This window comes from Calidris pugnax, unplaced genomic scaffold (assembly GCF_001431845.1).
Source record: "Calidris pugnax isolate Ruff unplaced genomic scaffold, ASM143184v1 scaffold60, whole genome shotgun sequence".
NCBI classification, from domain to species: Eukaryota; Metazoa; Chordata; class Aves; order Charadriiformes; family Scolopacidae; genus Calidris; species Calidris pugnax.
In genome coordinates, this window is record NW_015090831.1 from 5545086 (window position 1) to 5565348 (window position 20263).

Sequence of the window (20263 nt, forward strand, 5' to 3'; positions counted from 1 at the left end):
TTCTTCAACTAATTGTTGACCTTCAGCTATTTGTTTGGCTGATTTTTATATCAACTTGTCTTGACTTGTTATCACTGTAGTGTCATCCAGTTCTGGGAACATTTATCTGTGTAATAAGAGGTTTGGCTGATTTTTATATCAACTTATCTTGTTATCACTCTAGTTCTGGGAACATTTATCTGTGTAATAAGATAATTTCAGTTAAATATTACTTCTACTGTAATATAAGTAGAGTGGAATACCTGTTTCTGAAGCAGGCCCAGACATGAAGCTGGCTTGTAAGGCAGTCATCTTCTTTCTGTTAGTCTCTCCCAGCCTTGGGATAGATGAGGAATTTGCTCAGAATTTTATTGCCATCGCTGGACCTCTACCCAGTGAGTTAGTAAATGGATGGCATCTGCAGAACCAAGTCCTACCCAAGGAACATCAAGGCCCTGCTGCAGCTGAAGCCCATGATTACCTGTGTCAAGGTAACCTTGTGGCTTCTGAGCTTCCCAGGTACTTCTCCCACCTTCGGAAGGCAGGGGTGACACATTACAAAGTCTTCCTGCCGTGGGCACGCATCCTTCCTGAGGGGGATGCCAGGAAGCCAGATGAAGTCCAAGTGCAGTGCAACCAGGAGCTGCTCAAGACCCTGGTTGCTGCAGGCCTCAAGCCGGTGGTTGTTCTACACCACCACCACGTTCCTAGCGCCGTGGCCGCCCAGGCCAAGGGCAGGAAAGCCAATGCTTTTGCTGACCTTTTTGGGGAATACGCGGAGTTCAGCTTCCGTGTGTTTGGGTACCTGGTGGATGTGTGGCTCACCTTCAGTGACCTGCCGGAGGTCCTTCAAAGCCTGCCTTACGATGACCCCCAGTACCGAGCCCAGGCCCTCGCTGCCGCTCATGAAAGAGCTTACACCATCTACCATGAGAAATATTCACCAGCAGGTAAGGAGAATGGGGAGAGGGATATTTTTTTTGGTTTTAATATGACTTTTTCACAAATATTTTGTGATGGGATTAAAAGGCAACCGCTACATGCGGTCTCCGTGGGACTATGCTGTCAGTGCTCTCAGAATTGCATAGAAATCCTTGAGTATCCTTCAAACCCTTATTTTGATAATTGTTTTATAATCTACTGGTAATTGCATTTTACTTGAAACGATAGCCAAAATAGTTGGGGATAATACATATATGTATTTGTATGTATATTTATATTTAATCTTCTAAGCATCAGGGAAGTGTTAAATAGCCTCCAGCTAATTTGAAGAGCAGAAGATAGTACTTCAAAACCAAACATCGTGATGTGTCTGCATGCTTTTTTCCTAAGGGCTGTTGTCCATTTGCTCTTAATTTAAAGACCAGTAGATGCCCCCAGTGCACTGTAGACTCTTACTGTTCATATACCAAACTTTAAATGTGTTGTATAATAAAAGTGGGACTGAGATTTAGGAACAATCTTTGATTCCTGCCCAGTCATCTCATTTTTAAAGCCTTATTTATTAAAAGCCTTATTACTTATTTCTATGTCACTGAAAACTAAGGTTGCAATTGCTACCATTTCAATTCAGAGAGGAAGAACACGCTATCAGTCAGTGGCTATGCTATAATCTCTTCTTCATTAAGGCTTGATGTGTTCCCAAGGAATACAGCTTTGGAGTTCCAGATCTAGCTGAAGAATCAGGTCAAATTCAACTGTCAGCCCTCCACCCAAAAGGTGGAAATCCTTGAAAACGTAGTGACAAAATCCACTTAAACGAAACGGATCATGGTTTAAAATTACATTTCTCACTTAACTAGAGTGAAAGGATTTTTTTTTAAACTTTAAAAAGTAATAATAATTTAACTTTAAAAAAGTTAAATAAACCAACATGAAAAAATATTTACTTTTTAGCTTAAAATGAAAATAAATTATCAGTTAAAAATACTTTAAAATTACTCAAGTCCAGTCTCATTCAATTTTATTTTTTTCTGTGTAAAATGACAAAACCATAATAATCAAGCTATTTTGTAGATATGCTTTTGTGTGCCTCTTCCTGACTCATTGAAGAAAGACTAAAAACTTCCTGAAATGTACCTCAGACGTTCTGAAATCAGCTACCTAGGGCACTGTCTGATGATACACATCTTCAAAAGTTTTCAACATACTCAAAAAAAACACTGCAGTGAACTGAATTTTTTTGCTTGTCCTTAACACACCACTAACAGACAGCCTCTTTTTTGTTTTTTTCCAAGGTGGAAAGCTGTCCATTGCTTTAGGAATGGGTCATACCTCGGATAACGCTCCATCAGAATTGCTTTCAGTTTTTCTACAGGTAACTCCTTAATATAAATTATTTCCAAAATTATATAAATTTTATTTGATTTAACTTGATTTTTATGTACAGGATCAAGTGACATATTGCAAGTTATATAAAATTTTAGCAAATTGACTAACTTGGCAAATTTTATTTATTAGATTAGTTTGATCATGTGAAGCTCACTAACTTAAAAAATTACTTCAGCATCATTTCTTGGCTAGTAAGCACTGATAGAGATATATGGAGTCGTATTAGATCTCCTAATTGGCAACTGTAGCAATTGTATATTGCTTAAAATAGAAGGAGTCTGCAAAAGGTTTATTTCTTCTGCAATTCTACTTACTGCACCACCAAAGAAATAGATACTTTATTTTAAATAGCTGCTATTTAAAAAAATCTGCTTATTATGTTAAAACACAGCTGGAGCTGTGCTAAAGGTGGTCTCATTGCATGGGGATGGCACGAAATGGGGAGAATGTAATCACTATGAAGATGATGAAATCCTTTCTGTAATCCTTGAGCTTGATTCTAGGGGGAATAATGCTTGTGGTTTGGAATGACCAAAGGTTTCTGAAGTGGACTTTCCCCAAAGGATTATGATAAGGCCTAACTGAACCACATGGTTGCAAAGGTTTCCCTATCTGATTCAGCATAGACTTCGTCAGTCTTAATAATTACCAACTGTAAATAATTAATATTAAATTCATAAAATACTCCTAGGTTTTCATTTAGCCGTTTAAACTTTACTTTGTTTAGAAGGAGAGATCCAAACTGCATCTTCCCATGCAGTATCCAGGTTGCATTCATTATATTAACCAGGGGTTCCACATAGCTGTAGGATTTCTTACTCCAGCAATGGATCTTTATCAAACACTTCACAATTTTACATATTTTTAATGTAATACATGAAAAAAAAATAATAAAATTTTACATCCAGGATGACTCTTTTCTTGTTCTTGCTTCCAGGATTCAGTGGACTTTCTGTCTCTCAGCCTTCAGTACTATTGTGGAAACGAAAAAGATTTCTACAAGAAATTGCGTGTATTCCAGGTGACATTATGCGAAAAAAAAAACCCAACATTTTACATCCAGGATGACTCTTTTCTTGTTCTTGCTTCCAGGATTCAGTGGACTTTCTGTCTCTCAGCCTTCAGTACTATTGTGGAAACGAAAAAGATTTCTACAAGAAATTGCGTGTATTCCAGGTGACATTATGCACAGTGTTAAAATTAGAGCAGCAGACAACAGACCATAAATAGCAGGGGAATTTCATGTTTCTTGATGCATGTCTAAACAGTTCTGACTTACTGTGAGAGCTCAAACAGCTACAGTGGGAAACAGCTGCATTCTGCTCACTGATTTCTCTGGTGTTATTCTGACTGAAAAACAGGTGTTCGAAAGTGCTGGAAAGGATCATCTCGGTCAATGCTGATTATTGATGTATTAACAACTGGAATGGCATAATTATTTTGTCCAGGACTGAAAAACCTTCTTTTCCACATCTTAAGCATTTGATAAGCTGTTAGGCTGATATCTTTAGGCAAAAAGATGCTATTTTATTCTAGTGTGGGTTCTGCAATGGTGCTACCAAACTCAACACCTCCTCATCAGTAGAGGCAGTGCTGGAAATGTTAATGAGAATGAGTTTGTGAAAGGATTATTAAGTATTAAACCTCTGGTAGTGAATTGCATTCTTAAAATACATAAGATGAGAGTCATCCAGCATCTGAATAGCAGAACAATAGCTCCCCGTGTGACCCATTCCCTGTATGGTCTCAGCATGCTGCAATTTCTCTAAAAACCTGAAGTGGGTCAAATATTTATGGCAACAAATTCTTACCAAGTAAACTTTCCAAAAAGGACCTAGTTCCTTGTGCCTTTTCAGTGAGAGGTTGAACACTGAAAGTTTCTGGGGTTTATGCTTTGATTTCCATTGGGCTTTTTTTGGATCAGAGAAAAATAGTGGGTGGTATTTAACGCTTACTGTGTTGATTTATGAATTTAACTTTGAAGAACTTTATCACCTATTCTCAGTCTTCTAGGTATTTCCTATTCTGTGTTCAAAGCAACAAATGCCAAGAACGTGGCTTTTCTGGCTAATGCTTCTTTTCATACAAGTCTCTCATTCCTGGTTTTGCAGAATGTCTGGAAGGACACAGAGATCTTGATTTTTAGTTTAAAGTTCCTTGATTGTGGTTCCACGAAAGAGAATCCTGTCACATCACTAGCTGACATCGTCACAGGTGAGTGACATATTCCAAGAGGAGGAAAGTTTTTTAGCTAAACTCTGCATGGCAAATTATAGAGGAGATTTGAAGTTGTCCATGCTATTGATGAAGTGACTTTGTGGTTTCTTTCATAACCGCCTTGGAAAATTAAGGGTGGGTGGTGAGTATTGAGGGAGGGGAAGCAGGAAATCTACCCCAAAGCTTTTCATCATTTTCATCAGCGTCGTTGTACCAGGGGAATTTTAGATTGGATATTAGGAAAAAAATTCTTTGCTGAAAGGATTGTCAAGTATTGGAACAGGCTGCCCAGGGAAGTGGTTGAGTCACCATCCCTGGGGGTATTTAAATAACGTGTAGATGTGGTGCATGGTTTAGTAGTGGACTTGGCAGTGTTAGGTTAATGGTTGGACTCTGATCTTAAAGGTTTTTTCCAACTTAAATGATTCTATGAATATTTTTAACATGAAATTATAAATATCTAATAAACACCCAACATATTTGATCTGAGAAAAATAACTGTTAGTTATGAAAAGCACCTTGTTTCTAAAGGTGTAATTGTATGTACAAGTAGTGTCCATGGTATCTGTTGTGACTAAGTCCAACGCTTACCATTTGGGGTTTTTTTTCAGCTATTGCTAAAGAAAAGGCATATGTGATTGGGTATGATGTGAATGAGTTCCTGGACTTCTCATCATCTCAGGTTTTAAGGTACGTGTTTTGTCCCCTTAAATCAGATACTATAATGAAATGGTGTCCTCTAGAAACCTACATGCAGGCAGACACAAGACAGTTTTAGCGGTAAAGTCTGCTGTTAATTGCTGAAAGGACTGGGAAGGAACATCCTTCTGCTGAGCCCAGTCTCTTGCTATTACAGACAATCCTCTGTCCTACTACTGCAGGCCATGCAACCCTCTTCCACTCTCCTATCCTCGGTTACCCAGAGTGCACCTTCAAGCCAATAATAAGTACTTCTGTTCTTTTCAAGAGCAAACCAGTTAGCATCCTCGGTTGCTCAGAGTGCACCTTCAAGCCAATAATAACAAGTACATTCTCCAAGGCTTCTGTTCTTTTCAAGAGCAAACCAGTTAGAAATAAATAGACTTTCCTAGGAGAGAAGCTAATTGTGCCTGCAGAAGCGTAGATGTCATTGTGCAGGGAGATGCTAAGGATTGCAGAAGCAGGATCCATGAGTTTTAGCTTATCCCACGGAATCCCATCAGAGCAGTTGGAATTGCTACACACTGCAAGGATTTTGTTTGCACCTTTGACCTCACTGTACTGGATTGTGAGACTCTTACCTGCCTTAGAAATAATTAGAAATAAGAAATGCACTAGACATACAGCTCTTGAGCTGCTCTGCAGTTTGCTGGTGGCACTCCATCCGCTAGCTGGATGGCAGCCGGTGGGACTGATCAAATGACAAAGGAACTATACCCTGCGTGCCTTGTGTAAGCCAAATAAGAACCAAATAACTCTCTTATCCTCTGTGTTTGCAAGTTCTGTGGCACTGGCATCCACCTTGATGATTTTAACTTCTTTTCATTCTATTTCCAGCAAAACAAATGCTCTACAGGAGAACTCAGATCTTGCCCCTCGCTCCTCCTACCAAACAGTTTGGGAAAAGTTTGCTAAACAGTCTGAACTGGACAGGGATTCTTTTCTGCAAGATATTTTCCCAAGTGGTTTCCTCTGGGGCACGTCCACAGGTGCCTTTAACATTGAAGGAGCTTGGGCCGAGGATGGGAAAGGAGAGAGCATCTGGGACCAGTTTGGGCACGCAGGTCATGTCTACATGAACCAAACAGCAGACGTGGCATCTGACAGCTACTATAAAACCAGCTATGACATTTACCTACTTAGGGGTCTTCATCCTCAACTGTACAAATTTTCCATATCCTGGCCTAGAATTTTCCCCTCCGGCACCAATGAGACCATCAACTCCAAGGGTGTTGATTATTACAAACAATTAATCAACCGGTTGCTAGAGTCTAACATTGAGCCCATGGTGACCCTTTTCCACTGGGACCTCCCACAAGCTCTTCAGGTTCTCGGTGGCTGGCAGAATGACAGCATCATAGATGCTTTTGTAAACTACGCAGATTTCTGCTTTTCCACTTTTGGGGATCAGATCAAGTTCTGGATCACTTTCCATGAGCCTTGGGTTATCAGCTACGCTGGCTATGGCACCGGAGAGCATCCTCCAGGAATCACTGACCCAGGAGCAGCATCTTACAAGGTAGGGACACAGGATTAACTGAGATCCTGCAGCTGCCGTTGTTGTGTTGTTTTCCTCTGATGGTTCTATACTTTATGTTCCAGCCTAATGTGGCCTCTGAGACAACTATTGGCTTGTTGGATTTATGATACTTGCAAAAAATGGTTTAATTAATGAATGCTAGGTGTTTTCATTTTATTTTTCTATTCTGAAGGCTGGTGTTGATGGACAGCCAGGTTCTTCTTCTTACTCCAAAACCTACTGCACTCTCTGGCTATGACTATTTGTTTTGCCAATATTTCTTCTTTCGGGTGGAGACGACCTTCTCACATGGTGATAATCTCAATGCTTTCCTGTGCAAAGCAGTGTGTCATGTATTCCTCTGCTTTCTGCCCCCAGGTGGCTCACACCATTCTCAAGGCTCATGCCAAGGTCTGGCACCTGTACAATAACAAATACCGCTCTCGGCAACTGGGAAAGGTGGGATTGGTGCTGAACTCGGATTGGGCTGAACCCAAGACTCCAACCAACTCGGAGGACGTGAGGGCATCTGAGAGGTACCTGCAGTTCATGCTTGGCTGGTTTGCTCACCCTATATTTGTTAATGGCGATTACCCAGACGTCCTGAAGGCTCAGATCCAGGAAGCAAACCAGCAGTGCCCCACAACAGTTGCACAGCTGCCTGTCTTTACAGAAGAGGAGAAGTCCTGGGTGAAAGGGACTGCGGATTTTTTTGGTCTCTCCCATTACACTTCCCGCCTGGTGAGTGCTGTGACTAACGGGACCTGCACGCCGAGCTACGAGAGCATCGGGAAGTTCTCCCTGCACGTAGATCCCTCTTGGCCACAGACCGCCTCTTCTTGGATCTACGTGGTCCCTTGGGGATTAAGAAGGCTGCTGAATTTTGTGTCCCAGGAATACACAGGGACAAAGATCCCAATTTACATAGCAGGAAATGGTATGCCAGCAGAAGACCTTATTAATGACACTCTGCGAGTGGATTATTTCCGCCGGTACATCAATGAGGCTCTAAAAGGTATGGAGAAATTTATTTATTTCCTTATTTTAATAATGGCAACTGCTTATTCTGTCCCTTCCGTGGTGGTGAACTTTAGAACATCACCTCTTGCATTAGAGATAGGAGGTCAGCTGCCTATTGTCTGTGTCATGTGACCTCGTATACTTCAGCTTATTTGGTGTCCATTCTGTTTAGATACAGGAACAGATTTTTCACATATATGGATTAATGTAGCCTGGACCTTAACATCAGTCCCTCTGTGAGAACAGGGTTTTTATAATTCAGCTTCCCTGAAGATGATTTACCTGAAGGCAGGCTCTTGCCTCCACATACCTGAGATATCATGAGAAAGATGTCTTTACTGATTAAGCAGATCTAACTGACAGCATCCAGTACCATTTCAGGTTAGAATTTTTAGGGACGTATTTATATCCCAATCATTTTGACCAAGGTTCAAGGTACTGTTGTATCTTTGCAAACTGTGTGTTAATTGACATAAAAATAATATTAGTGACTTAAGTTCTGGACAAGGTAGAGAGATTAGAGATTTGACTGATACTCTCTTGAGATACACAAATCAAAGCCGTCAGGAAAACTTTATTAAATATGCTGTATTAAATAGCTTGGGGATCAGCGCGCAGCATTTGATCTTCTTGACCTACTTCTCAACATACTGATAGAAATGTTAAAAGAGCTACAGAAAACAAATTTTAGTATTGCTTTTATGCCTCAGCAGAAGTAAATAAGATGAACTGCATATAGGAAGTGAACTTGTCTGCAATGAGGGAGATCTAGTGCTTTTTTGCAGGCAATGATGTGCGGAAGGGTGCTGGACTTGTCTCTGCTGGTATTGGATATGCTCTTCTGCTAAAAGAAACCTCTTGGGCTCAGGGAAGATGGGCAGCACTAGATACACGTCATGTTTCAGTTTAACTGTAGTGTTAAATCTAAAAGTGCACCATATACCTAAACTGATGAGTTGTGCTTGAAAAAGAGGACCCAGGGAAAGGGATACCAGTCCTGTGCTCGGATATCTCTTGACTGATATTTCTTGAGCATTTTTATTCCTATGCCTTAGACCAGCTTTTTCTCGAGCATTTTTATTCCTATGCCTTAGACCAGCTCCTGTCACTGCACTGACTGCTTTTCTTGCCACGTACTCGAATTGTTTTGGGGGGGCAGGGAGCGTTGCCTAAAAGACCATTTGTAGGTATTTGGCTTATTGCAGTGTTCCCCTCAGTTGTGGTGCTTACTTTGTGCTGCGCTCTGTTCAGAAAATGTTCACATGAATAACAGTGTCTTGTACTGTTTCTGTGACAGCGGTAAAACTGGACACAATTGATGTTCGGTCATATGTTGCTCGATCCCTGGTTGATGGCTTTGAAGGCCCAGCAGGGTACAGCCTAAAATTTGGGCTGCATTATGTGAATTTTGAAGACAGCAACAGACCAAGGACCCCCAAGGCATCTGCTTATTTCTATTCCAGTGTTATTGAAAAAAACGGCTTCCCATACAAAGCCTTGGATAGATTTTCTACACCAGTGACATTTGACCTACCTGTGCCATCAAAGTTGCCAAATTTACCAGCATCAGAAGTTCCCTCCAAGGCAAAAGTTGTCTGGCATAAGTTTTCATCTCAAACAGACTTTGAAAGGGACATGTACTTTTACGGGACATTCCCAGAGGACTTTACATGGGGTGCATCTTCTGCTGCCTACCAGATAGAGGGAGGTTGGGATGCTGATGGCAAAGGACCCAGCATTTGGGATAACTTCACCCATGTCCCAGGGAATATAAAGAATAATGATACTGGAGATATAGCTTGTGATAGCTACAACAAGGTGGAGGAAGACATCTACCTGCTGAGAGCCTTAGGGGTCAAGAACTATCGTTTCTCCCTGTCCTGGCCTCGAATTTTCCCCAATGGAAGGAACAACTCAATAAACAGCCATGGAGTTGACTACTATAACCGTCTCATTGATGGACTGGTTGCAAACAACATCACCCCAATCGTCACTCTCTACCACTGGGACCTGCCACAAGCTCTCCAGGACATTGGTGGCTGGGAGAGCAGCGAGCTGATTGACCTGTTTGATAGTTATGCAGACTTCTGTTTCCGGACCTTTGGGGACAGGGTGAAGTTCTGGATCACGTTCAACGAACCCCAGGTCATTGCCTGGGTTAGCTACGGCTCGGGGGAATTGCCACCCAATGTCAAAGAGCCTGGCAGCACTCCCTACAAGGTTGGCCACATCCTACTGAAAGCTCACGCCAGGGTCTACCACACGTATGATGACAAATACAGGGCGAGCCAGAGAGGGGTCATTGCTCTGTGTCCCAACATTGACTGGGCTGAGCCAAAGACACCAAGCGACCCCAAGGACATAGAAGCCGCAGACAGGTACCTGCAGTTTTTGGTGGGGTGGTTTGCACACCCTATTTTCAAAAATGGGGACTACCCCGAGGTCATGAAGTGGAAAGTTGGGAACAGGAGTGAGCTCCAGAACCTGCCATCGTCTCGCCTCCCGGTTTTCACGGCAGAGGAGCGTGACTACATCAGGGGCACGGCAGATGTTTTCTTCTTCAACACCTACACCTCCAAAATTGTAACCCATGCAACGACCCGGTTGAGTCCCATCTCTTATGAGTATGACCAGGAAGTTTTAACAAAGTTTGACAGCTCCTGGCCCTCCTCAGCTATTAGTGGCCATCGGGCTGTGGCCTGGGGGCTAAGGAGGCTACTGAACTGGATCAAAGAAGAATATGGAAATCCTCCAATATACGTAATTGAGAATGGGGTGGGGTTAAAGACCAAATCAAGTATTGACGACAACACCAGGATATTTTACTACAAAACATACATCAATGAAGCTTTAAAAGGTACCAGTGTTTGCTTTTGCTCTGTTGGTGTTGTGTGTCTCCTCTCTAGATTTCTGGTTACTTTGTTCTTCTCAGGAGTAGTTTTTAAAAGTGATTGATATCGCTCTTTAAATATTTGGAACACAATATAAGCACAGTGTTTCTTTTTATGATCTTCTTTCCATGATTCTTTCTATTTTGTATCCTCCAACTATTTTGTATCCTCCATCTTAACGATCCTAGTTGATGAGTGCCAGCTTTATGACACTAAATGTTCACATGTGAATCCCCTGTGGTTTATTTAACCTGCGATTACACTGCTGACGCTCTTCCATTTGTTTCTGGTCTTTCAGCTTACAAATTGGATGGTGTCAATCTGAAAGGATACAATGCCTGGTCTTTTATGGATAACTTTGAATGGTTGAATGGTTATGATCCAACATTTGGACTGCACCAGGTTGATTTTGACAATCCCAACAGGCCAAGGACCCCGAAGCGCTCTGCCGTGTACTACGCAGAAATCATCCGCAATAACGGTATCCCATTGCCCAAGGAGGATGAATTCTTATATGGAGAGTTTCCAAAGAACTTTTGGTGGAGTGTAGCAACTGCAGCTTATCAGGTTAGGAAACCAAGATGGAACCTTAAAGTATCTGTGGAGAGTTAATTCATTTTGGATGACACACCTACAGCTTTTCTAACATTAGGTTTTAACCATAATTGAGGATTAGTGTAACCACTGCTGTCAAAGGGGGGAACTTGGAGTTGATTATAGTTATACCAGGAATTGAGACAGCCAACATGGAGCAGCAGGTGAACGGACACAGTGCCTGTTTGGTGACATTGTGCTTTGCTAATATGTCCTGCTTTGAGGCCCAAGAGGTCCTAAGTATGGGCTTCACAAGAGCCAGCCAACATGGAGCAGCAGGTGAACAGACACAGTGTCTGTTCAGTGACATTGTGCTTTGCTAGTATGTCCTGCTTTGAGGCCCAAGAGGTCCTACTAGTTCAGTATAGCAAAAACATTGCTATTTCTAGTCTTATGCCGATAAGTCAAAATACTGCGTGGTGCCACAAAGACTTGCAAGCTGAAAGCTTTGCTAGGCCAAGACCTAAATTTGGGGTTTACTAACAACTCCCCTCCCCCCTGCCCCATCTTCAATTACAGATTGAGGGAGGATGGAGAGCAGATGGGAAAGGACTTAGCATTTGGGACAAATTTTCTCACACTCCTTTGAAAATCAGCAACGATGACACTGGAGATGTAGCTTGTGACAGCTACCACAAGATTGAGGAGGATGTGGAAATGCTGAAAAGCCTCAAGGTGTCTCACTATCGCTTTTCAATCTCCTGGTCCCGCATTCTCCCTGATGGTACCACCAGATACATCAACGAAATGGGACTGAACTACTATGAACGGCTTATCGATGCTCTGCTGGCAGCTAAAATTATGCCTCAGGTAACTAAAACCGGTGATTTTCAGGTAACTAAACCACAGCAGAACCCAAGTCTGATGTGTGTGTTCCCATCCACGCCCTCCTTCACAGAGAAATTGTTTTTCGTTGTGTTCTGCAAGGAAAGATGTTTTTTGCATGAGCAAATGAACTGGGGATATAGTGATGTGTTAGACATTACTACCCAGAAAGATCACAGTAACCTTATTGTTGGCTGTTTCCAATTACCTATTGTGTTCTGCAAGGAAAGATGGTTTTTGCATGAGCAAACAAACTGGGGATATAGTGATGTGTTAGATGTTACTACCCAGAAAGATCACTAACCTTATTGTTGGCTGTTTCCAATTACCTTCTCAACCCTCGTGTGCTTAGAAGTGGATTCCACAAAGACCTACACAGTGATCTTCCTCACTGAAGTGAGGCTGACCAACCTGTTGTTCCCAGGATCTTCCTTGCCTTTCTTGGAGATGGGTGTCATATTATTTTCCCAGGAGTCAGGAAGCTCCGCTGATGCACGTGGTTTATCACTTAAAAGGGACAGTGACCTCACCACTGCACCAATTAGCTCTTCCATCACTGTTGAGTGAATCTGACCTGTCCCCACAGCCTTAGACACACGTAGCTGTTCTCTGCTTCTGCCTGTAGCTTCCCCACTGCTGGCTGTCCCTGTGCACCCCAAACCATGCAGGGAGTGCAGGTGGCTGCACCGTACAGGGGGCACACCAGGAATATCTCCACAAGCATCAGAGCAAACCTGTGCCTTCATGGCATTGCTCCGGTCCTGAAGAACCCAAAACACTGGCAAAATGGTATTTTCTTTGAGTGCATGAGTGAGCGCTACAAAACCAAACACCATTAGGAACAGGGAGCTGCAAATAAGCACAGTTTATTTCTGTTCATAAATGAGGCTGGGTTACTGTCCTTACTTCCAAAAATAAAGAGTGACTGGTTGAGCCTTCTCCCTTTCTGTCTTTCCCCACAGGTTACCCTCTATCACTGGGACCTCCCGCAGGCGCTGCAGAACGTCGGTGGGTGGGAGAATGATACCATAGTTCAGAGGTTTAAGGAATATGCTGAGCTCCTTTTCCAGAGACTGGGAGACAAAGTGAAATTTTGGATAACCCTCAATGAACCCTACAACGCTGCGTACTGTGGCTATGGCGTTGGGACAGCCGCTCCAGGTAAGACTGCTGGGCCTGGCCTCAGAGCCTTCACAGCACTGTGGGCACAACTGCTTTATGCTACAGTAGATGCTAGGGGCTCACAAAGGTAGGGCAAGGAAGATGGTGTGGTGGGGATGAATGGCATTTGGACTTCTGTGGTGTGGTGAACTGGTCCTTCTTTCACTTTGCCCCCTCCAAAACCCATTCTCCTCCTTCCACTCCTCCAATCCATCCCTCTTCTGCCACCTCCGGATTACACTTGCTGTCTGGAGCAGACCCCCTTTCCAGGCCAGCTCCAGGGACTGTGGAGAAGGGTTAGGGCTGGAGGAGGGCAGAAGGAGAGGAAAGGGAGGGGTGGGAGCTGGTCTGAACACGCAGCTTTCTCCTCTCTGTCCACCAGCCCGTGTCCCACCATGGGGGAGGACAGTGCAGAGTGGGGTCCTGCACAGCCTGACCCCTGCAGCTGCACCTTCAGGTGTCCCTGATGAAGCAGGGACCTCAGCTGGGCCTGAGGGCACCAGGTGCTGCACGTTTATTCATTTACTGGTGGGCAGTTCTGGGTGTCCTGGGTGTTGTGCTAACTGGGAAGCAGCCAACGAGAGAGACAAAGCTGGGAAGTGCTGCTCCACTGCCTGTGCTGTCACTGTCTCTGCAGGAGTCTCCGTTCGGCCAGGACGAGCCCCCTACGTGGTGGGGCACAACTTAATAAAGGCCCACGCGGAAGCCTGGCACCTCTACAATGAGACCTACCGGGCAAAGCAAGGAGGATTAATCTCCATCACCATCAACTCTGACTGGGCAGAACCAAGGAACCCACACAACCAGGAGGACGTCGAAGCCGCCAGACGGTACTTGCAGGTACAGAGACACCCTGTCCCAGCTCTCCCTGCTGCTCCTGGGTTTGTTCGTGGTGGCACCCCCCCTTTCTCTGGGTGCTGGAGATACCCAGAACTCAGGTCAGCATCTCACTGAAAGAAAATTATGAGCCCGAGGTATCACTGCAAGGAAATGTATCACCCTCTTCTGGTGGCTGATGAAACATGCAACAGAAATCAGGCAAAATAGGGTTGCAGTGACAAAATTACTGCCATCATACGGGCAGCCCTGGGTATTGCCATGTGCCTCCTCATTATGAATTGAGGTACTACCCGTAAAGCAGCACGTGAAGGAGAAATGGTTAAATCTCTTGTTTTGATACATAATTTATCCTTCTCCCTTATTTCCTGCCTTAGTTTCTCCTAGGTTGGTTTGCTCATCCCATTTTCAAAAATGGGGATTATAATGAAGTGATGAAGAAGAGGATTCGGGAACGCAGTCTGGCTCAGGGTCTCAAGAAGTCCCGGTAAGAGCCCAGGCACATGCCTGATTTTGTTCTGCTTGCCCTGCTGAAACCTTTTTCTGATAGAAGCGCTAAATTTCACCGATTCCATTGCAATCTTACTGTAAAAATCTTACTGTATTCCCACAGAAAAACTCTAGTGTGCATTTTGCCTGTTCCCTCTCTTTCCCTCTCTTGCAAACTAAACGTACTGATATAACATATCTTTGGGGCAGTAAGTTGGCAGCTCAGGGTGACACAGTATAAGCTCTGCATTAGACATAGTGCTTTCCCTGATGACCACGATAAATGTGTTCTAACTAACTTCTCTTAAAACTCTGTACTGAACCCAAACATTGAGAACTCATCAGTCCCTCGGAATTATGTTTCTTATTTTCCACTCCCATTAATTTTCTTAACGTTATTGTGGTAGCAGTGCTCCATCATCAATGTTTTTCCTTTTCTCTCCCTTTCTAGGCACATATAAGGGAAGCCCTTTTTCCCTCTTGGCTTTAATAGCAATTTAATGGGGTAGATTAGATCTGGGGCGAGTCCTGATCATTCCTCTCTGAAAATGTGAAAGACCACTTGTTTTTGAAATGAGGGAGATAGATGGTAGACAAGTCGGTGTATGCTCTGCTGCAAAGATTCTTCAAGATTCAAGTTATACTTTTATATGTGCCTAGAACCTGTGGGTTCTCAGGCACTTTTTGGCTACCTTATTTCTTGGCTACCTTATTTCTTGGCTACCTTATTTCTTGGCTACCTTATTTCTTCTCTGGCGGTTGCTGCCATTAATATGGCAGCAAAGTCACTGTGTGTTGCTTTATGAGATAACGTGCCCAAGCATCTCAGTCTGGGGAAGATGTCCTGTCCTCAATCTAAGGCTGCAAACTCTCAGTCAAATCACCAGGAGCACTGGCTGCATTTTCAGCAGGGGCTGCCTGGAGGACCTAATTTGCAGGATTTTCTCCTCCTTCTGGCTAAAAGAGAGCTGAAACCTCGCTCCTTGCTCCAGGGTACCCTAGATGTCCCTGACTCTGTAGGCCTGCAGATACCAAAGGGGATGTTCTTCTCTGAGGAGGCCTCCCTTTTGAAGGGAACTAAGCTCTTTGGAATTAAATGGTAGAGTCCACGCACAGAGCCAAGTTCCCAGTTTCTCCTGGGCTTCTCCATGTTCCTTCAGAAGGATCATGGTACCTCCCCTTGTGCTTGTGGTGCTGGTACAGGGATAACAACATTACACACAGTGTGTGTTCAAAGGATGGATCGCAAGGAGAAAGCTCAGAAGCTTTTATTGTTTCCTGTGTAGAAGCCAGAGTTTGAGACAACACTGCATCAGCCTCTGCTGGTACAGGTACTTCTGCTGCCACACAGAGAAGAGCAGAGCAGGTCCCAGAGTCACCCTTCCAGAAGTGCCTCACGTTCACCTTCTTTGATTTTCTTTTTTCCTGTTCTACAGCTTGTTTGCACCCAATGTTTCTCACCAGCACTGTCCTGGTGCACACTCAAAGCCACTTGACATCCTGGCTTCAAGGCCTCTTGCCCCACCTGAACACAGTTACAAACCAGCACTTGAAGAAAAAGGGGTTGCTTGGTGTAGTTTGAGGTTGTTAAGCTGTATTTTCCATTTTTACGTCTGTTAGTTATCTTCCTTCCCCTTTCCCTTGAGCTTTTAGACACCTCAATGTTATCTTCAGCAAACTGCAGCAGTGAAGGCAGACCCTGTCCAAATTTAACCCTTTGGGATCCCACAGTTGGGAAGAAACCCGTGTCTGAGGGCAAGAAGGTCATGTGTCACTTTTATAGATGCTCATAGAGCAGAAGAGTTTTTGATTTCTCTGATGAGAAGTGCTTTTGAGCTCGAGCACAGCACGACAAAACACACAGAAAAAATAACACCCGTGTCTCTACTTCTGTTTTCTGCTCCAGAACAAGCGCTACTTAATGGTTGGTGGCCCCAGGAGCCAGTGAGGTGCTGCTTCTGCCACTAACTTCTCATCTGACCATGAGGGCAGAAGAGTTTTTGATTTCTCTGACGAGAAGTGCTTTTGATCTTGAGCACAGCAAGACAAAACACACAGAAGAACCAGTAAATAACACCCACGTCTCTACTTCTGTTTCCTGCTCCAGAACAAGTGCTACTTAATGGTTGGTGGCCCCAGGAGCCAGTGAGGTGCTGCTTCTGCCACTAACTTCTCATCTGACCATGAGCAGGGCCTCCAGCCATCAGGTGTCTCTTTCCTGGTCAGGGGAAGGTCTGGTTCTCTCTTGGAGACCATTAGACCAGGCAGCACAAATCGCATACTCTGGCAAAAGCTTAGTTGAGTTTATACACCCTGACTAGGGAGCAGAAGAAGGGGGAATCCTGAAAAGACTTACATTTTGAGGGGTTTATGCTTTTCCCTGTTTTCTGTTGCAGCCTTCCAGAATTTACTGAAAGTGAAAAGCAAAGAATTAAAGGCACGTACGACTACTTTGGGCTAAATCACTACACCACAGTTCTAGCCTACAACTTGAACTACCCTGCTGGCGTGATGTCCTATGACTCCGACAGGTAAGAGATGAATATCCGTTATGGCTCAAGTGAAATACGTGCTCCTGGAGCCCGGGCCAACCCAGAGATGTAAACCACGAGCAAATAAAGCCGTGAGACAAATAGTTTAAGCTGTTGTTATAATCAGTAATAGGGAAACTATCCCCAAATAGTAGCTGTGGTAACGCCGTTATCTTCGCAAAAGTCCAGGAACAGCCCTTTTTTTTCACAGAGCTGATGATAAAGGTGAATATTTAAAACAGAACAAAGAAAATTAGAGGATGTACTAAAGGAAGGAATCTGCACTTGTGAGTGTCCCAATGGTTTGGCATCACCTGTCAGCAATATTTAGCGTATTTCCTGCCCCCACTCTGCACTTTGAACTACCAGGTTATCCTGGTTTATGGACGCTGCTCCATTTTCTGTTAAACAGTTGTTTGCTCCCTCACCACAGCAGGTAGATGTAAGTTCAAAGCCCAAATAGCTAAATCCCTTCATGGTTAAGTACACAGAAGTCAAGATTTTTATCTTTAAAAGGCAAACAGCAGGAGCTTACTGCTCTTTCTCATGAGCATTATGGTAATGGTGGGACCACATGTGGAGGTGAACGTTGGCCGTTTTCTGAAACGTTTCCACAGAGAATACATAAAATTATTATAACCTCTCTTTGCTGCTGCATCCCAGCCCCTCCGGTTCAGCCCTGTAGAAGAAGGACACTGGGCTCAGTCTGTGCCACAACATCACCTCTGGTTCAGTTTCCTCCAGGGCTGGACACCATGTTTCCCAGCCCCGTGACAATGAGGTGCCAGGCACTTGGGATGGGTCCCTTGACCGACGTGTCCTCCTCCTCCTCCTCCTCAGGGGTGTAGCCTCAGTGAGCGACCGCAGCTGGCTCAACTCGGGTTCTGCCTGGCTAAAGGTGACACCCTTTGGCTTCCGAAAGCTCCTGAGATGGATAAAGGAAGAGTACAATGACCCCCCCATTTACGTGACTGAAAACGGGATCTCGGAAAGGGGAGCCTTCAACTTCAACGACACTTGGCGCACGCATTACCATCGGAGCTACATTAACGAAGCGCTGAAAGGTAGGAATGATTATTTAAATCTCATCTGCCCTCACACTTGCAAATTACACACTTAACGTTTTTTTTTTTTTGCTCTGTGTCCATTTCTGCGAGCCTTTGGGGCTGGCAGAGACTGCCCATGGGTAGCCACCACTCTGCAGGGAAAGGTCATCTGAAGGAAGAACAAAGCCTTGGGTTTGGCAGGGCAACTGCAGTGTCCTGTACAGCTGCATCTGGCAGGAGAAGGTGCTACTGCTTGATGAAGAGCTAGTTTGACTTCTAGTTTGACTGCTGCTGTGTCTAAAAACTCCATCTTTTTTAAAAAACACAGCAACAGTCAAGCAACATTGGGGAAGGGCTTTTCCAGTTTGCTTCTCTGAGGTACTGGGAGCTGCTGGCCAGCTGTTCCAGAAGTGCCCGTTTACTGCCTTTCAGTAACGAGGTCCAACGAGCCCTTGTTTAAGGAACAGTTGCATATTGATGGCTTTTCTTCTCTGTTCCTAAAGCTTTTATTGGATGAAAACTTTGATTTTGGGGGCAGAGAAAAGCTCTCTCCAGTCCTGGCTGGCTGTCATTGGCTGTAACTACCTCAAAGCACCTGAGCTAAGGCAAGACAGGAGAGGTGGGAAGGGAGAGGTGGTGAAAGCCATGAGGCTGAAGTGGCAATAACCTCAGTGTCCTGGGGTATCTCCCTGCCACTGCTGGCCCGGTGGTGACACCTCCTTGTCACTGGGCTGCAAACTAACCTCTTCCCTCTGGTCCTGCCAACAGCCGTTGTGCTGGATGGTGTCGACTTGCGAGGCTACACCGCGTGGACGCTGATGGACAACTTCGAGTGGGCAGTGGGCTTTGATGAAAGGTTCGGGTTCTACCACGTGAACTTCACAGACCCCAACTTGCCGCGGCGCCCCAAGGCCTCCGCCAGGTTCTACTCACAGATCATCAACTGCAATGGGTTTCCAGACCCAGCAACGGGCTCACATCCCTGTCTGGAACCGGAGCCTGAAGGTAAGCCATGCGGCAGAAATCCTGCTTCTGTGTCTATCAGGTTCTAATCCCAAAACATTTCCATCATCTGTAGCCTTTAAGGACACCACCATTTATACAGGCTCCAGTAGAGCACTGACTAATCATCAGCCTTTGTTCAGATTGAAGACATTCATGTGGAGTGGTCTCTCCTCCATCAAAACCTGAACAACTGAATTTTGAGCCATAGCACCTTGATATATGCCTGTCTCCAAAAAGCAGCAAAAAAGTTATTCTGTTCTACTTTTCTCTGATTAACAGAACTGCCCAAGATATCTTCCAAAGCACAAACATTGAGCCTTACCACATCACACTTTCTAAACAGTTTTTAAAACTTTATATGAATCTGTGTTTGGGGTAAGCCTTCGGAAATATTAATTCTCTTGTCATTTATGTTCTCTGAACTAGAGAAGTCCATTTGAACAGCCACCATTGTTGGGGTGGGGCTCTTAAATAATTGTTTTTATCAGCTTTTTGGGCTGCTAGAGACCACTCACTGCTCCTGAGTCTCACTATGAGCCTCAGTTGTGCTTTTACTCCAAGCTGGGGCTGTGTCAATCCCTGATCCCAAAGAATCCCAAGTACCAGAGCAGCTCCAATGCGTTGTGACCTTGGAAGCCTTGTAGAGGCAGGAAGCAGCAATGCCCACCACTCACCTGTGACAGAGCTGGCCCCAGCCCGTGTCCTAATGCTTCCTTATTGTTTTCCCAGGGACAGTGGCACCAACAGACACCGCCCCAGCCCCGCCTGAGAGCGTGCACTTTTTGGGACTGGAGTTAACATCACATAGTGCAGAAACAGGGCTGTACGTGCAATTTGCTCTTTGTGTGGTTGTGGTGTTGGTCTTGGCTCTTCTTGCATATAAGTATGGAAAATTATCCAAAAGATCCCGTAAACGAAAACACATGGAACTTCATAAACTGTAAAATTTTCACTTGCTAGTGTCTGTTTGGTTTGTTTTTTATAAAAAAGCCTACAGCACTAGGAAAAGAAACCTGCTTGTACTACTGCAACTGTGTCTTGCCTCAGAGATGGCTCCTCATCATCTTGTTGTTTGCTTACCAAGTTTAAAATACAAAAGAAATTTTTTTGCTATGGTAA

General features: G+C 44.2%; 1 protein-coding gene across 1 annotated transcript; it reads left to right on the forward strand.

The window, feature by feature from the left end:
* The first annotated feature begins 265 nt into the window (after positions 1–265).
* LCT (lactase) lies at positions 266–20179 on the forward strand. Its single transcript, XM_014941143.1, is given in 17 exon segments — positions 266–929; positions 2217–2246; positions 3332–3486; positions 4422–4524; positions 5139–5217; positions 6007–6745; positions 7124–7760; positions 9063–10622; positions 10955–11223; positions 11770–12060; positions 13038–13236; positions 13874–14076; positions 14451–14560; positions 16959–17093; positions 17934–18157; positions 18908–19144; positions 19880–20179. Coding segments are annotated over 17 exon segments (5844 nt in total). The 3' UTR covers positions 20089–20179.
* Positions 20180–20263: the final 84 nt, after the last annotated feature.